This window comes from Sorex araneus, chromosome 4 (genome assembly GCF_027595985.1).
Source record: "Sorex araneus isolate mSorAra2 chromosome 4, mSorAra2.pri, whole genome shotgun sequence".
Lineage (NCBI taxonomy): Eukaryota > Metazoa > Chordata > Mammalia > Eulipotyphla > Soricidae > Sorex > Sorex araneus.
The window spans coordinates 175,238,272-175,258,844 of record NC_073305.1 but is presented as its reverse complement, the minus strand read 5'-3'; the positions used below and the strand labels follow the sequence as shown (position 1 = coordinate 175,258,844).

General features: G+C 51.4%; 1 protein-coding gene across 5 annotated transcripts in view; it reads right to left on the bottom strand.

The window, feature by feature from the left end:
• SASH1 (SAM and SH3 domain containing 1) overlaps positions 1-20,573 on the bottom strand; it is a 220,481-nt gene that overhangs the window by 21,424 nt on the left and 178,484 nt on the right. For 3 of the 5 annotated variants that reach the window (XM_055134915.1, XM_055134917.1, XM_055134919.1), the window contains 7 exons: positions 18,499-19,343; positions 12,898-12,972; positions 10,710-10,853; positions 6,372-6,507; positions 5,528-5,697; positions 3,775-3,984; positions 2,384-2,534 (listed from right to left, as the gene is read on the bottom strand). In XM_055134915.1, the coding sequence (XP_054990890.1) occupies positions 2,384-2,534; positions 3,775-3,984; positions 5,528-5,697; positions 6,372-6,507; positions 10,710-10,853; positions 12,898-12,972; positions 18,499-19,343 (1,731 nt within the window). The remainder of the gene's footprint in view (positions 1-2,383; positions 2,535-3,774; positions 3,985-5,527; positions 5,698-6,371; positions 6,508-10,709; positions 10,854-12,897; positions 12,973-18,498; positions 19,344-20,573) is intronic. The other 2 variants (XM_055134918.1, XM_055134920.1) reach the window with 1 other exon arrangement.

Here is a 20,573-nt window from a genome sequence, read left to right as displayed (position 1 = left end):
GCAGTCAGACTATTGAGCTCTCCTGAGCTCTTCAAGTCTCTGCTCTAAAACTGATCGTACCTCAGGTGACATATAGGGAGGTGACAAAGCGCGGCCCAGCAAAGAGGACAAAGGGCATGTCCTAGGGAGCCAAAATCCCTCCGAGACTTCCAAGGTGGCATCCTCATGGGCAAAAAGACTCCAAAATAAAATCCCCAGGTGCCAACCTCGGATCCCAGGGGACAGTGAGGCTGGGCCAATGCATGAGGAAGTTGATTCCGCTGGAATCCCGCCTCCTTCTCAGGACTGAGCCTGGCTCCTTGCATGCAAGAGGCAAGGGAGTGTCTGGGACAGAGAGACCAGCTGCTCTCGGCGGCGGCTGAGGAGGAGCAAATGAGCTATTTTACGAGCAGATGCGGTCCAGGAGATGAGATGATTTCCTATTAATTGTTCCTAATACAGCCGGCCAGCTAGACCCGGCATGGTGCCAGGATCCTTCCACACAGCCTGGCCCCACACTCCCCAGTGTCCCCGAATACCAAAGACCCCCGGTGAGAATGCGACAGGAACCACGGACACAATTTGCTCCTCATATCCCCCCAGGCAGCGTGTTTATGGAGCGCTCGGGCATCAACTGGGGCGGGGGGGTGAATGGTCCCCCGTGTCCTCAGCTAATTTCGAGGGAGGACCCAATAAGAAGAAGGGGATTTATCTGGACCGATGTATCTGCTTCCACATCTCTTGGGCCTGATCCATTTCGGCAACATACAATTATTTTCCCACCATTACCCATGGTTTCGGTGTGTCTTTTAAGCAATAGAAATGCCATTTGTTAGCGAGATTCCACGAAGCAGAGCAGAGAGGAAGAAAACGCATTTGAATTCAGCAACTGGAAAGGTTCCTGGTGACGCGATGAATCATTTCAGGAATAGTTTTGATGTCAGAGGGAGGAATAAAGAGCAAGCTCGGGCTGAGGAAAACACACTAGAGTGCATTTCAACAGACTGCTTAGTCTGGATCCTGTGAGCTCGCTAGATTCTGTTCCAGGGGGTGGCCAAACAAGCCAAGATTTTGGCTGGGATTTTGCACCACGAACACTTTGCTCCACATACACACTCGGACCTGCCCTTCTTTAATGGAACCCGGTGGGTTTCATTTATTCATTAACTAACCCAATCTGTAAAAAAAGTTCCTTGTGTGCTTTGAGACTGAGTAAGCCGTGGCTGGGGAAGGGGCAGTTCCTCATCTGTCCATCATTCTTGTCACCAGCTAACCTAGTGACCCAACTTAGTTCCTAAAGTGGCACTGGCTGTATTTCTTGAGAAAGCTGCAACCTGACACTGGAGCAATAGTACAGAGGATGGGACATTTGCCTTGCATGTGGCCAACCTGGGTTCGACCCCCGGCATCCCATCTGGTCCCCTGACCACCGCCAGGAATAATTCCTGAGTACAGAGCCAGGAGTAACACCTGAGCATTGCCAGGTGTGACCCACAAAGCCAAAAAAAAAAGAAGTAAGCTACAATTTCAGGTACTGGAGAGACAGCATAAGCAGGTAGGGTGCTCACCTTGCATGCATTGACTGAGTTTGATCCCTGGCACCACATACAGTCCCCTGTATACATCTAGGAACAAACTCTGAGTCCAGAGCCAGGAGTAAACTCTGAGGACCACTGAGTGAAAGGGAGGGGAGGGGAAGGAAGGAGAGAGGGAGGGAGGGAGGGAGGGAATGAAGGAAGAAAGGAAGGAAAGGAAAAAGGGAGGGAAGGAGGGAGGGAAGAAGGAAGGAAGGAAGGAAGGAAGGAAGGAAGGAAGGAAGGAAGGAAGGAAAGAAGGAAGGAAGGAAGAAGGAAGAAGGAAGGGAGATAGGAAGGAAGGAAGAAGGAAGAAGGAAGGGAGATAGGAAGGAAGAAGGAAGGATGGAAGGAAGGAAGGAAGGAAGGAAGGAAGGAAGGAAGGGAAGAAGGAAGGAAGGAAGGAAGAAAGAAAGGAAGGAAGGAAGGAAGGAAGGAAGGAAGGAAGGAAGGAAGGAAGGAAGGAAGGAAGGAAGGGAGGGAAGAAGGAAGGAAAGGAAGAAAGGAAGGAAGGAAGGAGGGAGGGAGGGAGGGAGGGAGGGAGGGAAGGAGGGAAGGAAGGAAAGAAGAAAGAAAGGAAGGAAGGGAGAGGGAGAGAGGAAAAAGAGAGGGAGAGAGACAGAGAGAGAGAGAGAGAGACAGAGAGAGAGAGAGTGAAGAAAGAAATCTGGAGGCCAAGAGATGACTCGGGGGCTAAAGTGCCCGTGTCACCTGAGAGGCCATTGTTAGCTCCCTGATGCTGGCAGGCTGCTCTGTGAGACCCCGATGCCACACACCCAGGGGCCTGCTGAGAACCGGAGCGCGAGGCTGCCGTGCCGCGAGCCACTTACTGTCATACTCCTGCAGGAGCTCCACCGCGGTCAGCAGCACGGCCCTGTGCTCTGGGTCCCTGATGTTTAACTCGTCCAAGTCTTCCTCCTCCAGGAGCTTAAAGGTGTCCAGGTCTTCATAGCCATTGAACAGGAACGTGGGCATGTGCTCCTGGGGGGAGAGCACCCAGCCCCGAGTCAGCAGCCCCCCCACGGGCACACACTGGGCCACCAGCCTTGACCCCGCAACTTTCTCCATAGTCATGTTTGTGCCCAGGATGGATTAACGGGCGTCACTGGCCACCTCTCTCCTGGAAGTCCAGCTCCCATGGCTGGGGGGGGGGGGGAAGTGTCCACTAATTGTAGGTTAGGGTGCTGGGCACCATGGGCAGAGACAGGCCCTGGGGGCTTGCACACCACTCTCCCTCACCCTGACCACCCTCCCCTCCAAAGGGGCAGTGCAGAACACTCTGGCTCTCGGAATCCCACTCGGGGGGTCGGAGCGATAGCAAAGTGGGGAGGGGTTTGCCTTGCACGTGGCCGACCCGGGTTCGATTCCCAGCATCCCACATGATCCCCTGAGCACCACCAGGAGTAATTCTTGAGTGCAGAGCCAGGAGTAACCCCTGTGCATTGCTGGATGTGACCCAAAAAGCAATAAATAAATAAACAAATTTGCTACCAGGACCCTTTCCTTTGGGGCCGCAGTGATAGCACAGCGGGTAGGGCGTTTGCCTTGCACATGGCCGACCCGGTTCGATCCCCGGCATCCTGTATGGTCCCTACCAGTAGTAATTCCTGAGTGCAGAGCCAGGAGTAAGCCCTGAGCATCGCTGGGTGTGAACCCCTCACCCCCCAAAAAAGAAATCCCACTGAGACTGGGTGTGTTCAGAAGCACAGTGAGCCAAACAGAACTGAGCTGGACCCTCACCACACCCGGTGCGGGGAGTGACAGTGGGAAACTTTGGAGATGCCCCATGGCCCAGCGTCAGCCTGGAGCTCTGGCCAGAAAAGCTTCCCTCGAGGCTGGGCTCAAACTGTGATCCCGGGTTTCTGCTACCAGCCACAGCGCAGGAGCGGTCACAGGGCCAAAGAGAGAGTAGAGTGGGTAGCGTGCTAGCCTTGCATGTGGCCAACCTGGGTTCTATCCTGGCACCTCATATGCTCCCCTGAGCACTGCCGGGAGTTGTCTCTGAGCACAGTGCCAGGAGTAAGCCCTGGACATTATCAGATTTGGCCCATACACACCCCTAAAAAAAAAAAAATGAAGTCCTGGATGTGATTTGTATGGAAAGAAGGGTACTCATCCCGGGAACAGGGCTTGGATAACACAGCCCTCTTCCCCTTCCTGTTGGGGGTTCAGGGGAGAGGGCGGAAGGAGGGATGAGCGAGTGGGACGGGAAGGGACTGACCCTCAGATTGATCCGGTCCAGCAGATCCTCCACGGACTTGGGCTGGGGGGGCCTCCCTTTCCGCCGCCTCCGGGCTGGGCGCTTGGGTTTCTCCTCCTCCTCATTGAGCACGTCCACGTAGATGAACTTGAACGTGCCCACCTTGTTGTTCAACAGGCCCATCCAGGTGCCCATGGGCGGCTTGCTGATGATATCAATGACGTCTCCTTTCTGCGGCCCCAGGGAACAGAGAGCTTCACTTTAGGGGTGAGTCCATCAGCTGCGGTCACTGCATGGCCATGACCACCCCAGGAAGGTTGGGGCCAGTGCCACAAACCCCCTACTGGCATGACTCAGGGATGATTCCCGACCCCTTCTGCAGGCCACCAAGGGCCAAAGTGAAGCCCCTGCAAGCACCACCTGTGAGATCCCGCTGGATTACTAAGCTGGGCAGCAGAGGCCTTGGCCAGCATCCGGAGAGCACCTTCAGTGGACAAGTTCCCACTGGTCAAAGGCCCAAGAAAATCAGGCCCTACCCAGGGATATTGCCCCATAGTTGGAAGCCTGTCTCATGAGCTGGAGGAGAAGGCAGCTGGGATAGGAAAGGGATCACGGGATCACTAAGTCAGTGATGGTTGGAGGGATCGCTCAGGATGGGAGATGTGTGCTGAATGTTGATAAAGGACCAAACGTGATGGCCTCTCAGTATCTGTGTTGCAAACCATAATGCCAAAAAGTAGAGAGTATGGGGGAAATTGTCTGCCATGGAGGCAGGGGGAGGGTGGGAAAGGAAGGGTATGCTGGGGACATGGGTGGTGGGGAATGTGCACTTGTGGAGGGATGGGTGTTGGATCATTGTATGGGTGTAATTCAAACATGAAAGCTTTTAACTGTATCTCACAGTGATTCAATTAAAAAAAAAAATCAGGGGCTGAAGTGACAGCACAGTGGGTAGGGTGTTTGCCTTGCACGCGGCCAACCCAGGTTCGATTCCCAGCATCCCATATGGTCCCCTGAGCACCTCCAGGAGTAATTCCTGAGTGCAAAGCCAGGAGTAATCCCTGTGCATCACCGGGTGTGACCCAAAAAGAAAAAAAAAAATCAGGCCCTGTAATGGCCGTCTCTGTTTTATGGAATTCCAGCTGCCTGATGGATAAATAGATATCATCTTCATTTCCTAGAGCAACATTATTTATCACTATTTATATAGGAGAATCATATTCTGCCTAACTCCCCAATCATTTGGGGGTCCGACAGTGTCTCTTCAGCTTCCAGTGCAGAGAAGTGAAGTGTGGGTGGAGAGCAGGGATGTCTGAGGTGGAGACTGGGGGTCAGGGCCAGGGTGGTGGTGGGGGGACACACAGAGACCCAGGCCTGTCACGGCGCGGGCTGCCACCTCTTCCGTGCCACTCGCCACAGGGAATGCACGAGCACCTAGGCACGGGCCAGTGTGTGCCCCAGAGCCTAGCGCCGGCCAGCCCCGGAGAACTCCCCGCAGGAACACAGATCTGGGGGGGGATGGGAGAGACCCTTCAGCGGGGCAATGCGGGGGAAGGGGGGCTGCGTGGCTACGTGAGGGGCCAGCCCCGATTCCATCTCCAGCACTGCGGGGGCGTCTCTGCGGGACCGCGCGAGCCCTCGGCAGCGCAGGGCATCGGCCAGACTCCCTCCCGGGTCCTGCTGGGGGAGACCCCGTCAAGCACAGAGCCCGCGGGAGCCCCCCAGGCCGGGCTGTAGGCGTCGCCGTGGATGCGCGCCCAGCAGGCCGACCCACCTTGAGCTTGAGCGAGTCGGTGTCGTAGGGGCTGGGCGTGAAGTCCGTGTGCACCCTGGCGCGGCCGCAGAAGGGGCCCCGGTACGGCGGCTCCTCGTCGTCGCCGTCCTCCGACTTGACGCTCTCCCTGTTGCTGGTGGACGAGTCGGTGGTACTGACCGTCTGGCCGCCTGCGCGGGGAAGGACCAGAGGCGGCGGTGAGCGCAGCGCCCGTGGGGGGGAAGGGCCGGCCAGCAGGGGAGGGGGACGGCAGGCGGGTGGCCGGGGGTTCGTGAGGAGACCAGGTGCTCGCTGAGGTCTCTGTCCCCACTGGACATGCCTGAAGTTATCTTTATGGCCCTGAACGATGGAGGGACACGGAGACCCCAATAAGACACCACCAGCCCTCGATAGGCATGGGTTCACACTGGTAGGTGCCGTTTCACAAAGCGGGGCAGAGTAATCCGGAACCTGGCCCAAGGCCAAGTGGTCAGTTTGAACTGGGTCTCGGGTCCCTGATTCCAGACAGTTAGCAGCACACAGGCTGGGGGACACTGAACAGCATCTCACCTGTGGCCTTCATCACGCCCCTCCCTGTGTCCCCTTCCCCCCACCCCTTATTTGTCCGTGGTCTTGTCTTCACTTGCTTTTGACCGGATCTCCCTTCCAGATCTGCGCTACCTTCCCCTCTTCCCCACCAGATCCATCCCTGCTCTGGTCTACAGCTGCACTGACAACTAAACCCAGTACGTGGCTGACGTGTCTCTGCCAGAAACTGGGGCTCTTGACGCATGAGGGCCCAGGCACTGTCCAGCCCCGACACAGACTCCCTGGGAGACTGTCCACGGTCCCGAAGCAGACATACTCATGGAGCTCTGCCCGCTCAGGGAACTGCGCAGACTCTCCACGGAGCCTCCGGCTTTGAGCTTGGGCTTGTCGGCGTGCTCTGCATCCGGCTGGGAGGCGGGAGGGGAGCCAGGCATGCCCTCGAGGCCCGAGTCCTGGAACAAAGTTAGGGTTCATCGATGAGTAGGGTGCTTCTGCAACCCCCCTGACTGAACTGACTCAACTAGGCTCCTCAAATCCACCTCTACTGGAGTCTGTACCCAGCAATGCCCTGCTCTGAAATCATCTTCTTCTTTCATTGTATGTATTATTTATTTTTGTTTGGGGGCCAAGACTGGCGATGTTCGGAAGCTACTTCTGGCTCCTGAGTTACTCCCAGCAGTGCTCAGAGGGTCGAGGGATCAAACTCAGGGCTTCCATACACAACAGATGAGCATCAGCCCTTTGAGCATCTGCCTGACCCTTCTTGTTTCAGTTAAAGCTGTGGCCCATAATAGTATTTATTAAGCACTCCCAAATATTTATGTTTCAATAGGCACTCTTGAAACTTCCAAGACAAACATATGTACGATCATGATCACGAAATCCCGTTAATCACCGATTTCTCGGGCGGGCTCAGTAACCTCTCATTTCGTCCTTTCCCTGAGATCTTAGAAGATCTCGACTTGGCCCTCCTAACGATGTCGCACTGGGGGCTCTTTCAGTGTCAGGGGAATGAGATCCAGCTGGTTACTGGATTTTGCATATGAATACACCATGGGAAGCTTGCAAGGCTGTCCCATGTGGGCAGGAAACTCTCAGAAGATTGCCATCTTCTCCCTGAGGGAGAAGTAGGCTAAAGATATCATACATCTCAAGTAAAACATTGGATTAAAGGCTTAGAGAGTAGGAATAACCAACAGTCCCCAAATAAAGATGAGCTGAAAATGCAGAGCTGTAAATGCAGTCCCAGGAACTTTTTTTTTTTTCCGTTTTGGGTCACACCCGGCAATGCACAGGAGTTACTCCTGGCTTGCACTGAGGAATTACTCCTCGTGGTGCTCAGGGACCATATGGGATGCTGGGAATCGAACTCAGGTCGGCCGCGTACCAAGCAAATGCCCTACCCACTATACTATTGCTTCTTCCCCCCAGGAAATATTTTTGATGTAGTATTTGAAGTGAATATTTTTGTTTAATAAAAAGGAGAGAGGTTTGAGAAGGACAAGAGATAGAAGAGGGGATAAGGCACTTGCACATACACGCAGCTGACTCTATTTGGAGATTCTGACACTACCAGTGGTCCCCTGAGCACCACAAGGAGTGATGCCTGAGCACAGAGCCAGGAGTAAGCCCCAATCACAGTCAGGTGCGGGTCAACTGTCCCCACCTTCAAAAAGCCAGATTCTGATGCTTCAACCCAAATGTCTGAGATCAAGTAATGAAATGCCATCTAAGAACCAGATACATACAACAGAAACATCTTTCAGCTTAAAATAAAATACCCACCTCACTTATTGTTTAGCTTCTTTTCCTTTTTTTCATGTGTGAAACGCTCTAATGTTGCTTTCAGACCTGAATGCTTGTTTTTGTGATGGAGAACATTCCCTATTGGGGTGACTGTACCATCCCCTCGGCAGCCCCTGGCCGGCACACTGAGGTATTGAGGTAGCGCCTGCTCATTTTGTAAGAGATGCTATGCACACAACTTCTTTTGTCAGGAAGTTTGCACAGAGAATGGTTTATGTTCCAAAACAAATCTCCCTAGTACAATACACAGACTCCTGAGCACAAAACCATCAAAATGAAACCTGCTATTTGCACGGAGCCGAGTCATCAGAAAGGCAAGCACACAATTTCAAGGCCCTGAAAACATTTAAGGACAGCAGGAATGGCAGTGCTGACCTAACACACACTGTTTGTGTTTCACAATGAATGAAGGTGAGCAACGGACCTCTAGAAGCAACGATCAACAGAAGTACCATTGCTGGGAATTTACCGAAGCTGCAAAGTTGGAGTCTTGAACTTTTCATGCTGTCTCTATATCAGTCATCTTCCCAGGTTAAGTTCTCCTCTTCCTCCTCCTAGTCCTTTTCAGTGCCAAGGACTAAACCCAGGACCTGATGTGTGTAAAGCAAATGCTCTACCCCTCATTTACACTCCACCTTAAATTCTTTGGGGCTGGAGAGATAGGACAGTGGGTAGCGCACTTGCCTTGCACGTGGCTGACCTGGATTCCATCTCTAGCCTTCCCATACAGACCCCCAGGCACTGCCAGGCGTGAATTCCTGAGTGCAGAGCTGAGTGTGACCCCCAAACAAAACGAAAAACCCAAATTCTTTTTTAAATGCCTTTGGGGAAAGGCCTGCATTTTGAAGAATGAATATCCCTGACACTTTATCTTCTCAAATGCTCTAAAAATTAGCACATCATTGTGTATCTATCAAGTGCCTCCAAGACCAAGGACTGTTTCAGACATTGGCATAATGCAATTATAGAACAGAAATTCTTACTTGATTACCTATCTACACTAAAAACTTTAAAAGTACAACAATGCCTCTTTCCAGGAAGCATTATAATGAACATTTAATTAATTTAAACTTCTATAAATTGAAAGCTTAAACTTAAAAAAACTTACTGAGAATACAAAATTGCAATGTTAGGGCTGGGGACAGTACAGAGGGTAGGGCGCTTGCCTTGCATGCAGTTGACCTGGGTTTGATTCTGACCCCTCCCCACCCCCCACCCCCTGCCCCTGTCTTGTGAGCCCCTACCAGGAGTGATCTCTGAGTGTGCAGTCACGAAAAAGCCCTGAGCACTGCTAGGTTGGCAACAAAAAGCAAAACAATAACAACAACAATATTTGCAATGCTCTGTACAGGAATTGCTGCTGATGGTGCTTGGGTTGGCCACATGGAAGAGGTATAAAACCATATCTCAAAATTGGCCCATAATACAGAAGCCCCTGGACATTTAAGGTCCCAGGAGCTTTTCCATCTCTGTTGCAATAGGGAGGAAATGCCAATGAAATAAAATGCCTCCCATCAGCGGTGCCACTTTGGCTGCTGCCTGGTGCAGGGGAGAGTCCACATCACCCCTCGCTTCTCTCCTGGGTTCATTGTCACCCCCAGGCTCACAGGGACAAGAAACGGGAGAAGGCACTTGGAAAGTGGCTCGGAATTTCCCAAATTTTGGAGAAATTCATTGCTGGGCTTAGGGATGGATGTCATACTATGCATTTTTTCTTTTTTTCTTTTGTTTTTGCTTTTGGGTTACACATGGCGATGCTCTGGGGTTACTCCTGGCTCTGCACTCAGGAATTACTCCCGGCGGTGCTTGGGGGATCATATGGGATGCCGGAAATTGAACATGGGTCGGTCATGTGCAAGGCAAATGCCCTACCCGCTGTACTATCACTCTGGTCCACACTATGCATTTTGAGGGCTATCAGCACCCCTGATTGTTACCCACTAGAATGCCAGTGTAGGAGTTTACCGCCCCGCCACCCAGCCCCGTGGTGACTAGGCTGTCTGCAGTCACTGCCCACAACCCAGTGAACACCACTGTAAGGGAGCTGCCTCATTTCTCAATATGCCCACCAGAGGGCAGCAGCAGAGCAGAAAAAAAAAAGCAAAAAAAAAAAAAGCCTGCTTTTCTGGCTGTTCGCACAGGAACCCCCAACAAAATGATGCACGGAAGGGGTGCCCTACACAGAGCCTGCCACAGACAAGATGACTACTATGAAAGGCCAAAGAACAGTGTTCTGACAACTTAATGACCCAAACAATTCAAAAGCCAGCGATCCAAGTGTTGTGTCTTTATTGCCTTCACTGAAGACAGTCATGCTACCAGTGATGGAACCATCCAATTGAGGAAATGGAGCCAATGAGTGAGTGAAAGTGTCCCCTATGGCACCCAGGGACATCCCGAGCCCAGGATGCATTTTCTGAACCTACTTCTCAGAAGTGCTTCTAGAACAATGGATGCCTCCGTTGGAAGAATTACTTTAAAAAAAAAAAAAGCCCGAGTGCCAGAGATGCCTATTTTGTAGCCAGAAATGTTTTGGGAAATCAAACCTGACCCTCGTGTTCAAATTTGAGAGATGAGTGGCCTGAGCATCGCCCTGTCACCCTTTCTCTCCCCTTGTGTCTCTGGCCCCTGCTGTGTGCATGCAAAAAAGGAGGGGCTGGGCCAGGGTGACCCTAAGCGTCTAATAAATGTCAGTTCGAGCAAGTCCTTGCCCGGCTCAACCAGGCTTGGTCTTGCATCCCGATTTCTATTTGTGACCAGGTCCAGCTTCGAATGAAATCTCTGCCTGCTCATCCCCGGCTTCCTACGTCAGGCAGAGTGCGGTGGGCTTCTGCAGGGGCACACACACCTGGCCAGAGACAGAGCCGCTGTACTTCTTCGACATCCTCTTCCTCATTGTCTCCTTCACAGATTTCACCTTTTTCCCGAGGGAGATGCGGGAGGCCGTGGGGGATTTGATGACTTCCTTGTACACAAACTCCCCTTCTTTACCCTGCAAGACAAAGTTCCGTGCAAATGAAGCCCCCGGCCAAGTTTCGGCATCCCAACCCTCCGTGCTGTGCTCCCGGGACAAGACGGGCTTCCCCAGGGTCTCTGCATGTTTCCTCTGCAAATTCAGTGCTAGGTTGCTGATATTTTCAAGGAAAAGGTAAAGCCAAGCCACCCCGGGGCTTGTGTGTGTGCCTATGTTTGGTAAAGTGGGAGGTGACTTTCTATTTCATGTCACCTGAGTATACTCTTCTCTCATGATTCTCTTTGCTGTCACTGTGAACCTATGTGAACCAACAGAGGAGAGCTAGAGAGCTAGAGAGAGAGAGAAAGTGAGAGAGAGAGAGAGAGAGAGAGAGAGAGAGAGAGAGAGAGAGAGAGAGAGTTTCAGTCATTACTACAAATTACGTCAGGAAAGAGAACAAATGGCAACTCTCGTCAAGCCCAATATTGAATCACACCGACTAAGGCAGCTTCACGTACTCAGCTCCTAAAAGTATAAATTTTTTTTTTTTTTTGCTTTTGGGGTCACACCTGGCGATGCACAGGGGTTACTCCTGGCTCTGCACTCAGGAATTACTCCTGGCAGTGCTCAGGGGACCATATGGGATGCTGGGAATCGAACCCGGGTCGGCCACGTGCAAGGCAAATGCCCTACCCGCTGTGCTATTGCTCCAGCCCCTAAATTTCCTTTTCTGACCAAATAAGTTTCGGTCACTTCTTGTCCAATTTTGCATTGGGAAAAAGAGACCATCATCCCTTCAGTTATGACAGAAATCATACTTCCTATTTTTGGGGGGATTGGGTTGGGTTGACAAGGTGATTTAGGCTGTGCCCTGCAGTGCTCAGGGGCCTTACTCCTTGCTCTGTGCTCAGGTATCACTCCTGGCAGTGCTGGCGGGTAACTAACTGGATTGGCCACATGGAAGACAAGTGTCTTAAACCTTGGACTCTCTCCTCTCTGGCGCTAATATACTTTTTGTGTTTTAAGATTGACTAGATGAGGGGCTGCAGCACAGCGGGTAGGGGGTTTGCCTTGCACGCGGCCGACCCGGGTTCGATTCCCAGCATCCCATGTGGTCCCTCAAGCACCCCCAGGAGTCATTCCTGAGTGCATGAGCCAGGAGTCACCCCTGTGCATTGCCGGGTATGACTCAAAAATAATAATAATAAAAATAAATTAAAATACCTCTTCCTTTAAAAAAAAAAAAAGATTGCCTAGATGGAATGATTAGTTTTCAAGGCAAGAGAAACAGATCCCAAATGAAACAGTTTTGCTTTTTCCAGAAAACTCCTCCAATACTCTGAAAATTGGGGTTGGATGTTTCAGCTGACATGCTCTGCAGAACTACACAGAACAAAATCTGAATTTTACAGCCACGTGACTAAATCCATCAGGCAAACCCCAAATGGGATGTCAACCTTGCCTGCCTCCTTGGGGGTCTCGGTACACCAAGTGTTGAGAACGAACACTTCTCATATATCACAGTGGGAATCTGCCCCCCGGGCTCTGACCCAGAAGGTCTGAGGAGGAGGCGGCGGCAATGACCATGGTCCTGAGAATCTGCTGCACTTTGGCCCCAAGGATACACAGTTCATTCTAGAACACCCCAGATCAGAGAGAAGAGACCCAAGGAGACACGTCTCCACAGTGATACAGCTAGAGTCTACATATATGCTTTGGAATGTGCTGACTGCTTTTCAGAAATGCTCACACATACTCTTGGCAGCCACACCACGGGGCTCCATCCTGCACGCTATGGCCCTATCTGCCTTTTGAAACCCACAAATCACACTTGCACACACGACAGGTCATCACCTTGCACGCTGCACCCACAAGCCTCTGGACCTGTCCCCTGGATAAGGGAGGTGCTCAGGGAACCACGCCAGGAGAGGAAGAGAGGCGCAGGGCACAGGGCTCCTCACGCGTACACGAGTGAAGAAATCTTTGAGACAGTTTACGAGGCTTAATTCCTGGGTGATCGCAGCCCAACTCGACAACAACCTTCAAATGCCAACTGCCAGCTTTCCCTCCGATGTCGACTTACCAGTGGGTCCGAGTTGCTCGTGCCAATGTGTAGAGAACGGTTTGTCAGGTCGAAGCCCCCGAAGCTGCAGGTTCTCTGTGGAAAGCAGGTAAGGAAAAGCTGGTGATGCTCAGGTCTGCGCCAACCCAACCCCATTCCCCGAGCAGCACATCACTGACTCACAACTATGGCACAGGATGGAAGGAGAGATGATGAGGGGGAAAGGCATGGTTCATGTCACACGGTTACTTCGCTCCTTTCATCCTTCCAGGAGGCGCTAAAGGGGGCCTGTCCTGGTCGGGGGGGGGGGGGGGTGGCAGGGGGGGGGGCGCGCATGACACTTCCTTAATATGCACCGCCCATCCGCACCCCCGGCTATCTGTGTGCTTGTAAGAATGCAGGTTTCGTAGCAATAGAATTCCCCCCTAATCAAGGATCTCTCATTAATGAACTGCTAATGGCAGTGATAAGGAGAGACTCTGGATGATGGGGTCAGGGGGAGGCGAACCCCCGTCCCGAAATCCTACAGTCCTGCCACTGACAGAACACTTTCCCAACCAGGCCTTTTTGTTTAGTTTTAAATTGCTGAGAAGGGGAAAGAAGGTTATGTTTACAGTTGTCAAATCAGGCCAAGAGCATTACTCACTCGCTGCTGGCTTGACCTAGCCAAAAATGCTGATAACGTTCCCCTCCCGCTGTCCAGTTTCATTAACTACGGCCCATTTTCTCAGGCCGGGCTACGCAAAGGCACCGCATTTGCCCAGGAAGGAAAAAGGTTGCTCTGTTTCCGTGGCCGTCTCAGACCACACTTCTGCATTTCCACGGGCCGAGAACTAGTGTGACACACGAGGGCGGGGCGGGGCGAAGGGGAGGGGGAACCACTTTGCTGCCCTTTTGGTTCGTCGGCAACTTGACGGCACTGCTTCTATGTCAGCAATTTTATATTTTTGGAACTGGGGTCGAATTCCCAATTGTTTTCCTAGCAAACGCTTCTCAGTGACCACCTTCCTCCTTCCCATTCTCCAGGATAAACAAGAGGAGCTCAAAACACAGACTCATTTATTCTAAGTGGTCATCGAAGAGGATGGCCGAAATGGTTCCAATATTTGGGATCACCTATTTTTAGAGAACTTGGATACTCATCAACGGCAGATGAAATAGAAGGATATCATATCACTGTATCACTGTAGCACTGTCATCCCGTTGCTCATTGATTTGCTCTAGCGGGCACCAGTAACGTCCCCATTGTGTTACTGTTGTTACTGTTTTTGGCATATCGAATATGCCACGGGTAGCTTGCCAGGCTCTGCTGAGCAGGTGAGATACTCTCAGTAGCTTGGCGGGCTCTCCGAGAGGGACGGAAGAATTGAACCCGGGTCGGCCGCGTGCAAAGCAAACAAACGCCCTACCTGCTGTGCTATTGCACTCTAATCATTACCTGTTTCAAATAACCATATGTGTACATGTGTGCACATGCACATATGTGCATCTAAACTAAGGATCTGAGAAAGTAGAGACATTTTGGAAGGGAAAACCCCAGGTGGGAAAATCACTCAGCTGTTGCCTGACGTCTTGCTGCTGCCACTCACTTTTCCTCAGTCTCAGGGAATGAACTGAACCTTGCCCATTATTTCTCCCTCCATGTGATCCTCCCAACCCCCGACCATGCACACTGCAACTGTTGTCTTTCTCCGAGACTTTATCGGACCCTCCTAAGCTTGTCCTCAGACTGTCAGAGTGAAGCTGAGACACGGTGGACTTGCCAAATGTGCAAGGAAGGACTTGAGCGGAGTTTGGGACTGGACAAGCGGCTCTGACAGCCCATTACAAAGCCAGAGCAGCGCTGGAAGGGCCCAGGAAGAGCAAGATGGTAGGAAGTTACAGGGGGACTTTGGGGAGAACCCACAGCCGGTGTCACGCAACTTTTTCCACTTCCACCCAAGTCCTTATAGTTCTTTTACAGAATCTCCCACGGGTGTGGTTTTCCAATAGTTGTTCTTCTAGGAACCTATTAATCATCAACGATTTGATACTAGATCTCAAGTCAAGACAAACCACCTAGCTCTAGACTACTAAGCAAAAATACTCACCAACTTCCCTAACCCGAGGAGCATAACACAAATTTTCCCTGAGAGAACCAAGTAGAGGTTGGTTGTTTTTTTAGTCGGTTCCTCTCCCTCCCCCGCAAGGGCGGTGGTTTTCTTCTGGTTCCATTTCTGTGACTCAGGGCAACACACACACACACAGAGTATGGCCCCCAGATGCCACACCATTTTATGTCTTTTGTTCTCCCTTGCTTTAAATTCCAACATCAACGCCAACACTGGAGCCCCGCTCATTATTTCTGATGTGAATGAAATAACAGACAAAGAATGTATGTGGAAACTATTATCTGCGATAAATTAGCACCCCACACGGGGCTTCATAGCCTGCATGTATGCCTAAAAGAAACAGCTCATAAGAGCGGACTGGTTTTCTGAACCTCCCAACATAAACCTCTCCCAGTGAAATGAGCAAGAAGGCTTGAGTCTTCCTTATCAAAGGAGGATGCACACAGAATATAGGAATACACATGCCTTCCACTGATCTCTAACTCTTGCTGTTAAACCAAGGAGTTCTGAAGCAACACTCAACAGAGAAGAGATTACCGAGGGGGGGAAAAAAAAAAGTCAGAAGTCAGCCCATCTTGGACTTTGGTGGTCTGTAAAAATCGAAGCCTAAAGGATGTTCAGACATCTTCTTGTACAGATGATATAAAAAACATTTTGCTAGATGCTTGTGGATGAGGAGACTCAGTCAATGGAATGGTCATGCAGTTGGAAACATGTTTTGGGGCGGGGTTGAATTTTTAAAATGGACGAAATTCCAAAATGTCATGCATGTTTGTTTCCCCCAACAAAACTTGAATGATCAAATAAAAAGCAAGACAAGTGACCATTTCCAGTGAATACGAAGCATTATCATTTCCCCGAGGTCTCATCAAGCAAATATGGCATTTTTGAAAGACAGAGAGAAATCAAGGTGAAAGATTAAAGTAAACCATATGTGTTTAGATACACTGAAGAAGATTTAGGACAAAGAAGAAGAGAAAAAAAAATTGTAAGAAAGCCAAGCAAAGAAAAAAGATCTTGATCCCTTAAAAATACTTTTCCCATTAAAAACATTTTTCCCTAACTTAGTTTACTCTCTATATATGGACAAGAAGATTTTGTTTCTTAATTATACAATTTTATTCAAAAAAGAACATGTGCACTTCCAAAATTTTGGATAGAAATTATAAGGTGCTACCTTAATTTAGAGGCAAAAAGGGTGTTTGAAAACAAATTTGCCTGGAGGTACATGCTCAGTGTGAATGAAGAATTCCTAAGGAACTCAGCATGAATGAAGAATTCCTAAGGACTTTAATTGGCACAAATTTCAGGAATGTAAGTTCTAGAGAGAAAGACCCTGTGATGTCGTATTACTAACCAGCCCACATGTAACAGGGGCAGCATTTCAAGGTGCTGGGTTTGGAAAAGTTTTCAGGATGACATGATTATCATATAATTACCAAGATTTGGTATTATAAATTACCAAGAAGGGAGCTTGAGTATCTTAAGAAAATGCTGGGGGTGGGAGCTGAAGAAAAGAGAACAATCAGCAAGCCCAAAGGGTGGCTGGGATTCACATTGGACTGGAAGATGTTCCTACAGGGTTAGAGGGGTTCCAAAATTTATTGAGAAAACTAAGCAAGAAAGTTACCCTCGCAGAAACCTGAGTTAGCATGGACTCCAAGATAACCTTTGAGGGCTGAGGCTTTTTGGGAGCACACCCAGCAGGGTTTGGGGCTTACTCCTGGCTCTGCAATCATGGATTGGTTTTTCAGGCTTGGGAGACCCTACGGGATGGCCATGTGCAAGACAAGTACCATACCCATTGTACTAATTCTCTGGCCCCAGGGAAGAGGAAGAGACTGATAAGAACACTGCCATCATAGTCCCCAGATCCACAGAGTTTGACGGAATGAATTCCAAGTACAGAATCACCTAGAGAAGAACAGCTTCTTAAATGCAAAAGTACTTTGGGGAAAACCCACAGGAGGGGACAGCACCATCTCCAACCTTTCACAGGAGTCCATCATCCCACTCTAAATGAATGAGTCAGGGATGGAAGGATCCAAGGTCAGGAAGACCTTGGACTCATTGAGCTTGTACCACCATACTGCGCTAATGAAAGCTGGGTGGGAATTTGGAGGAAGGCCTATAGACTCGACTTCAAATAAGACAAGCCCTAAAAATACATGTGATTAGGGCTCAGCTGATTCCATCTTAAAAATGGAAACACACTGTATGTTTGAAAGGACTTTATTCCTTATACCTAAAAATCGATGGGGGCAAGTAAATGTTGACTTCTTGGTTGATACAGATTAAACCATCAGATAGACTAAAGTTAAACCAGTCTATTTCCTTTTGCATTTCAGCTCGTTCTCCTTGCCCAACTATTAATAAAAAGTACTTGACAGTGTTTCCGAGTTCCCAAGCGGGTGAGGATGATGAAGGCATCTTTCTACGAGCTAGTTCCTATTGTTTTAATCAGTGGGAAAGAGTCAGTGTCTTCCTTCAGGGCAAAATGTCCTGTTTTGAATCAGCTTCTTGGCAGTCAAATGACAAGACTGGCTGGGAAGCCAGAAAGCCCCCTCCCCGTGCCCAGAGGGAAGCTCCACCCCAGCCCCGAGCTCTGGAAAAGCCCAGATGTGGGGATCTTGCTTTGTTTTAATCAGAGCTTTGAGTAGCTTCCCAGGGCACACTGACAACAAAAAAAGGAGAGAAGAGGGTTGGAGATATGAGGTAAGCTGGAGAAAGTCCTGAGTGGAAGAGAAGAGCAGAGACCAGGGTCCATGGAAGGAAGGAAGCCAGGATCCTTAGAAGGAAGGTCAGGCTCCACAGAAGGAAGTTCAGGCTCCATAGAAGGAAGGTCAGGCTCTATGTAAAGAAGGTCAGGTTCCATAGAAGGAAGGTCAGGCTGCATGGAAGGAAGACCAGAGTCCATAGAAGGAAGGTCAGGCTGCATGGAAAGAAGACCAGAGTCCATAGAAGGAAGGTCAGGCTCCAAGGAAGAAAGATAAGGCTCCAAGGAAGAAAATAGGCTCTAAGGAAGGTAAGTCAGGCTCCATGGAAAAAAGGTCAGGCTCTAAGGAAGGAAAGAGGCTCTAAGGAAGGTAGGTCAGGTTCCATGGAAGAAAGTTCAGCCTCCATGGAAGGCAGGTCAGCTCCATGGAAGGAAGATAAAGCTCCATGGAAGGAAGGTCAGACACCAAGAAAGGAAGAAAGGCCCCATGGAAGGAAGGTCAGGCACCAAGAAAGGAAGAAAGGCCCCATGGAAGGAAGGTCAGGCACCAAGAAAGGAAGAAAGGCCCCATGGAAGGAAGGTCAGGCTCCAAGGAAGGAAGAAAGGCCCTATGGAAGGAAGGTCAGGCTCCAAGGAAGGAAGGAAGGCCCCATGGAAGGAAGGTCAGGCACCAAGAAAGGAAGAAAGGCCCCATGGAAGGAAGGCCAGGTCCAAGGAAGGAAGGAAGGCCATTCTGTTTGACAGCACCTCAGGGACATGACAAGGCCCGTCCTGGTGACCCGGCGGGTGACTCACGGACTTCTGGTGGATTCTCAAGAGAACCCTTTTAGTACAGCGGTCCACCGTGGCGGCCCACTTCCTCCTGGCCTCCTCCTCCTCCTCCAGCAGGCACCGCCTCAGGTCCTGCTTCTCGGCCTTGCTCAGGGTCCTGTCTGGGGCAGGCCGCACGAGCTGGGTCAAGTTGAGGTGGCTGTACAGGCTCCGCTCCACCACGTAGGTGATATTGAACTCGCTGACCGAGGGGCGCCCGCGCACCCTCCTGCCGGGTGGGCCGCAGCCCCCGCCGCCGCCTCCCCCTTTGGCTTTGGGCCGCAGCAGCTGCAGGTCACAGGGGAGGCTGTGGCCCCCCTTGCGCGAGGGGCGATGGCAGAGGAAGGCTCTGGAACACGAGTAGGCCGGCTCGCTCTTCTTCAGGCGGATCTGCTTGCGGACGCTCTGGATCTCCTCCAGGGACACCAGGAGGTGGTGCCTGCGGCGGTGGTCATACAAGCACACCCCATCCGTACTTACCCCGTGGCTCAGGGACCCCAGCCCCTTCTTCATCTCCCCCTCGGTCAGGGAGCGTGACACCTTCTGGGCCTTCTCCTCCTCGGGGTAGGAGAACAGCGTGCCCATCTTCTTGGGAGGCTTGATGAGGCCCCGGTTCTCGCCTTTGCTGAAGGTCTTGACCAGCTTCCGCCCCGCGCCCCAGGTGTCCAGGCTGCCCGACGAGGGCGAGGTGCTGGCGGCCGAGTCGGGCTCATCTCCCAGAGGTTTCTCGGGTGGGGTGTCGAAGAAGAAGGGTTTCTTGTGCACCCCGGAGTAGAGGGCGGCCCTCTCATCCAAGACGGGGGCGTTCTCTGATAGGTGCTCCTCCCCGCCTGCAGGGAGACACACAGGCATGGTCAAGGCCCCGTCTCCAGGTGCCCCGTCACCTCACAGCCCCCTCAGCCCCCGTCTGCCCCGCAGATCTCACCTTCTCCGGAAACCGGCTCCGACTGCGATAAACGCAGACCCAGAGGCCAGAGAGGTGGTGTCAGAGGGCAAAGTGCTCTCACCTTGCATGCCCCAGCCCTGGCTCTATCCCTGACACCACACGGGGTCCCCTGAGTGCGCCCTGAGTGTGGCCAAGGTCACCCCTGAGCACAGAGCCAAGAATAGCCGCTGGGCACTGCTCACTGCAGGAGCAAAGGTTGGGGCTTAGGGTCTAAAGGTATCGCACATGTTTCTTCTGCTTTAAGTATCTTAGTCAGTGAGACGGGGGCTGGAGTGATGGCACAGCGGTTGGGCGTTCGCCTTTCACGCGGCTGACCTGAGTTCGATTCCTCCGCCCCTCTCGGAGAGCCCAGCAAGCTACTGAGAGTATCGAGCCCGCGTGGCAGAGCCTGGCAAGCTACCCGTGTGTATTGGATATGCCAAAAACAGTAACAATAAGTCTCTCAATGAGAGACGTTACTGGTGCCCACTCGAACAAATCGATGAGCAACAGGATGACAGTGACAGTGAGACACTGTCGCTGACTTCTCATAAAGGTCACTGGTAGTAGCTCAACTGTCATTATCATGATAGTGGGTTTGTGTGTGTGTGTGTGTGTGTGTGTGTGTGTGTGTGTGTGTGAGATATTTTCTGGGGGCCACACCTGGCGGTGTTCAGGAATTACTCCTGGCTCTGTTCTCTGGAATCACTCCTAGCGGTGCTCAGGGCAGCATCCAAGATGCCAGGGATGGAACCTTGCACGTTGGCTGTGTGCAAGGCAAATAAATGCCTTACCCAGTTGTGCACTATCGCTCCAGCCCCTGCTTCTGCGTTTAAAGATCACTCACACACCCCGGGCCCCAAGTGGTAAAAGCGAGCAGGAGTCGGAATTTGTCCTCCTGTTTCTGGGTTTTCAGAGCTGGGCTGTGACGGAACCATGTGGCCAAGAGGGGTGCTGAGGATAGGGACACGACGGCCTCTAAAGCATCAGGTCAGCTGCATCTGGAGGGGCCGCTGCTCTCCCAGGCAGCGGGGAGCCCGCTGGCCAGGCAGACATGAGAAGCGAGGGAGCAGGGGAGGGTGCGGGCTGACGCCAGTGAGCAGGGGCGCAGACAGGCCCGACACGCAGGCAGCTC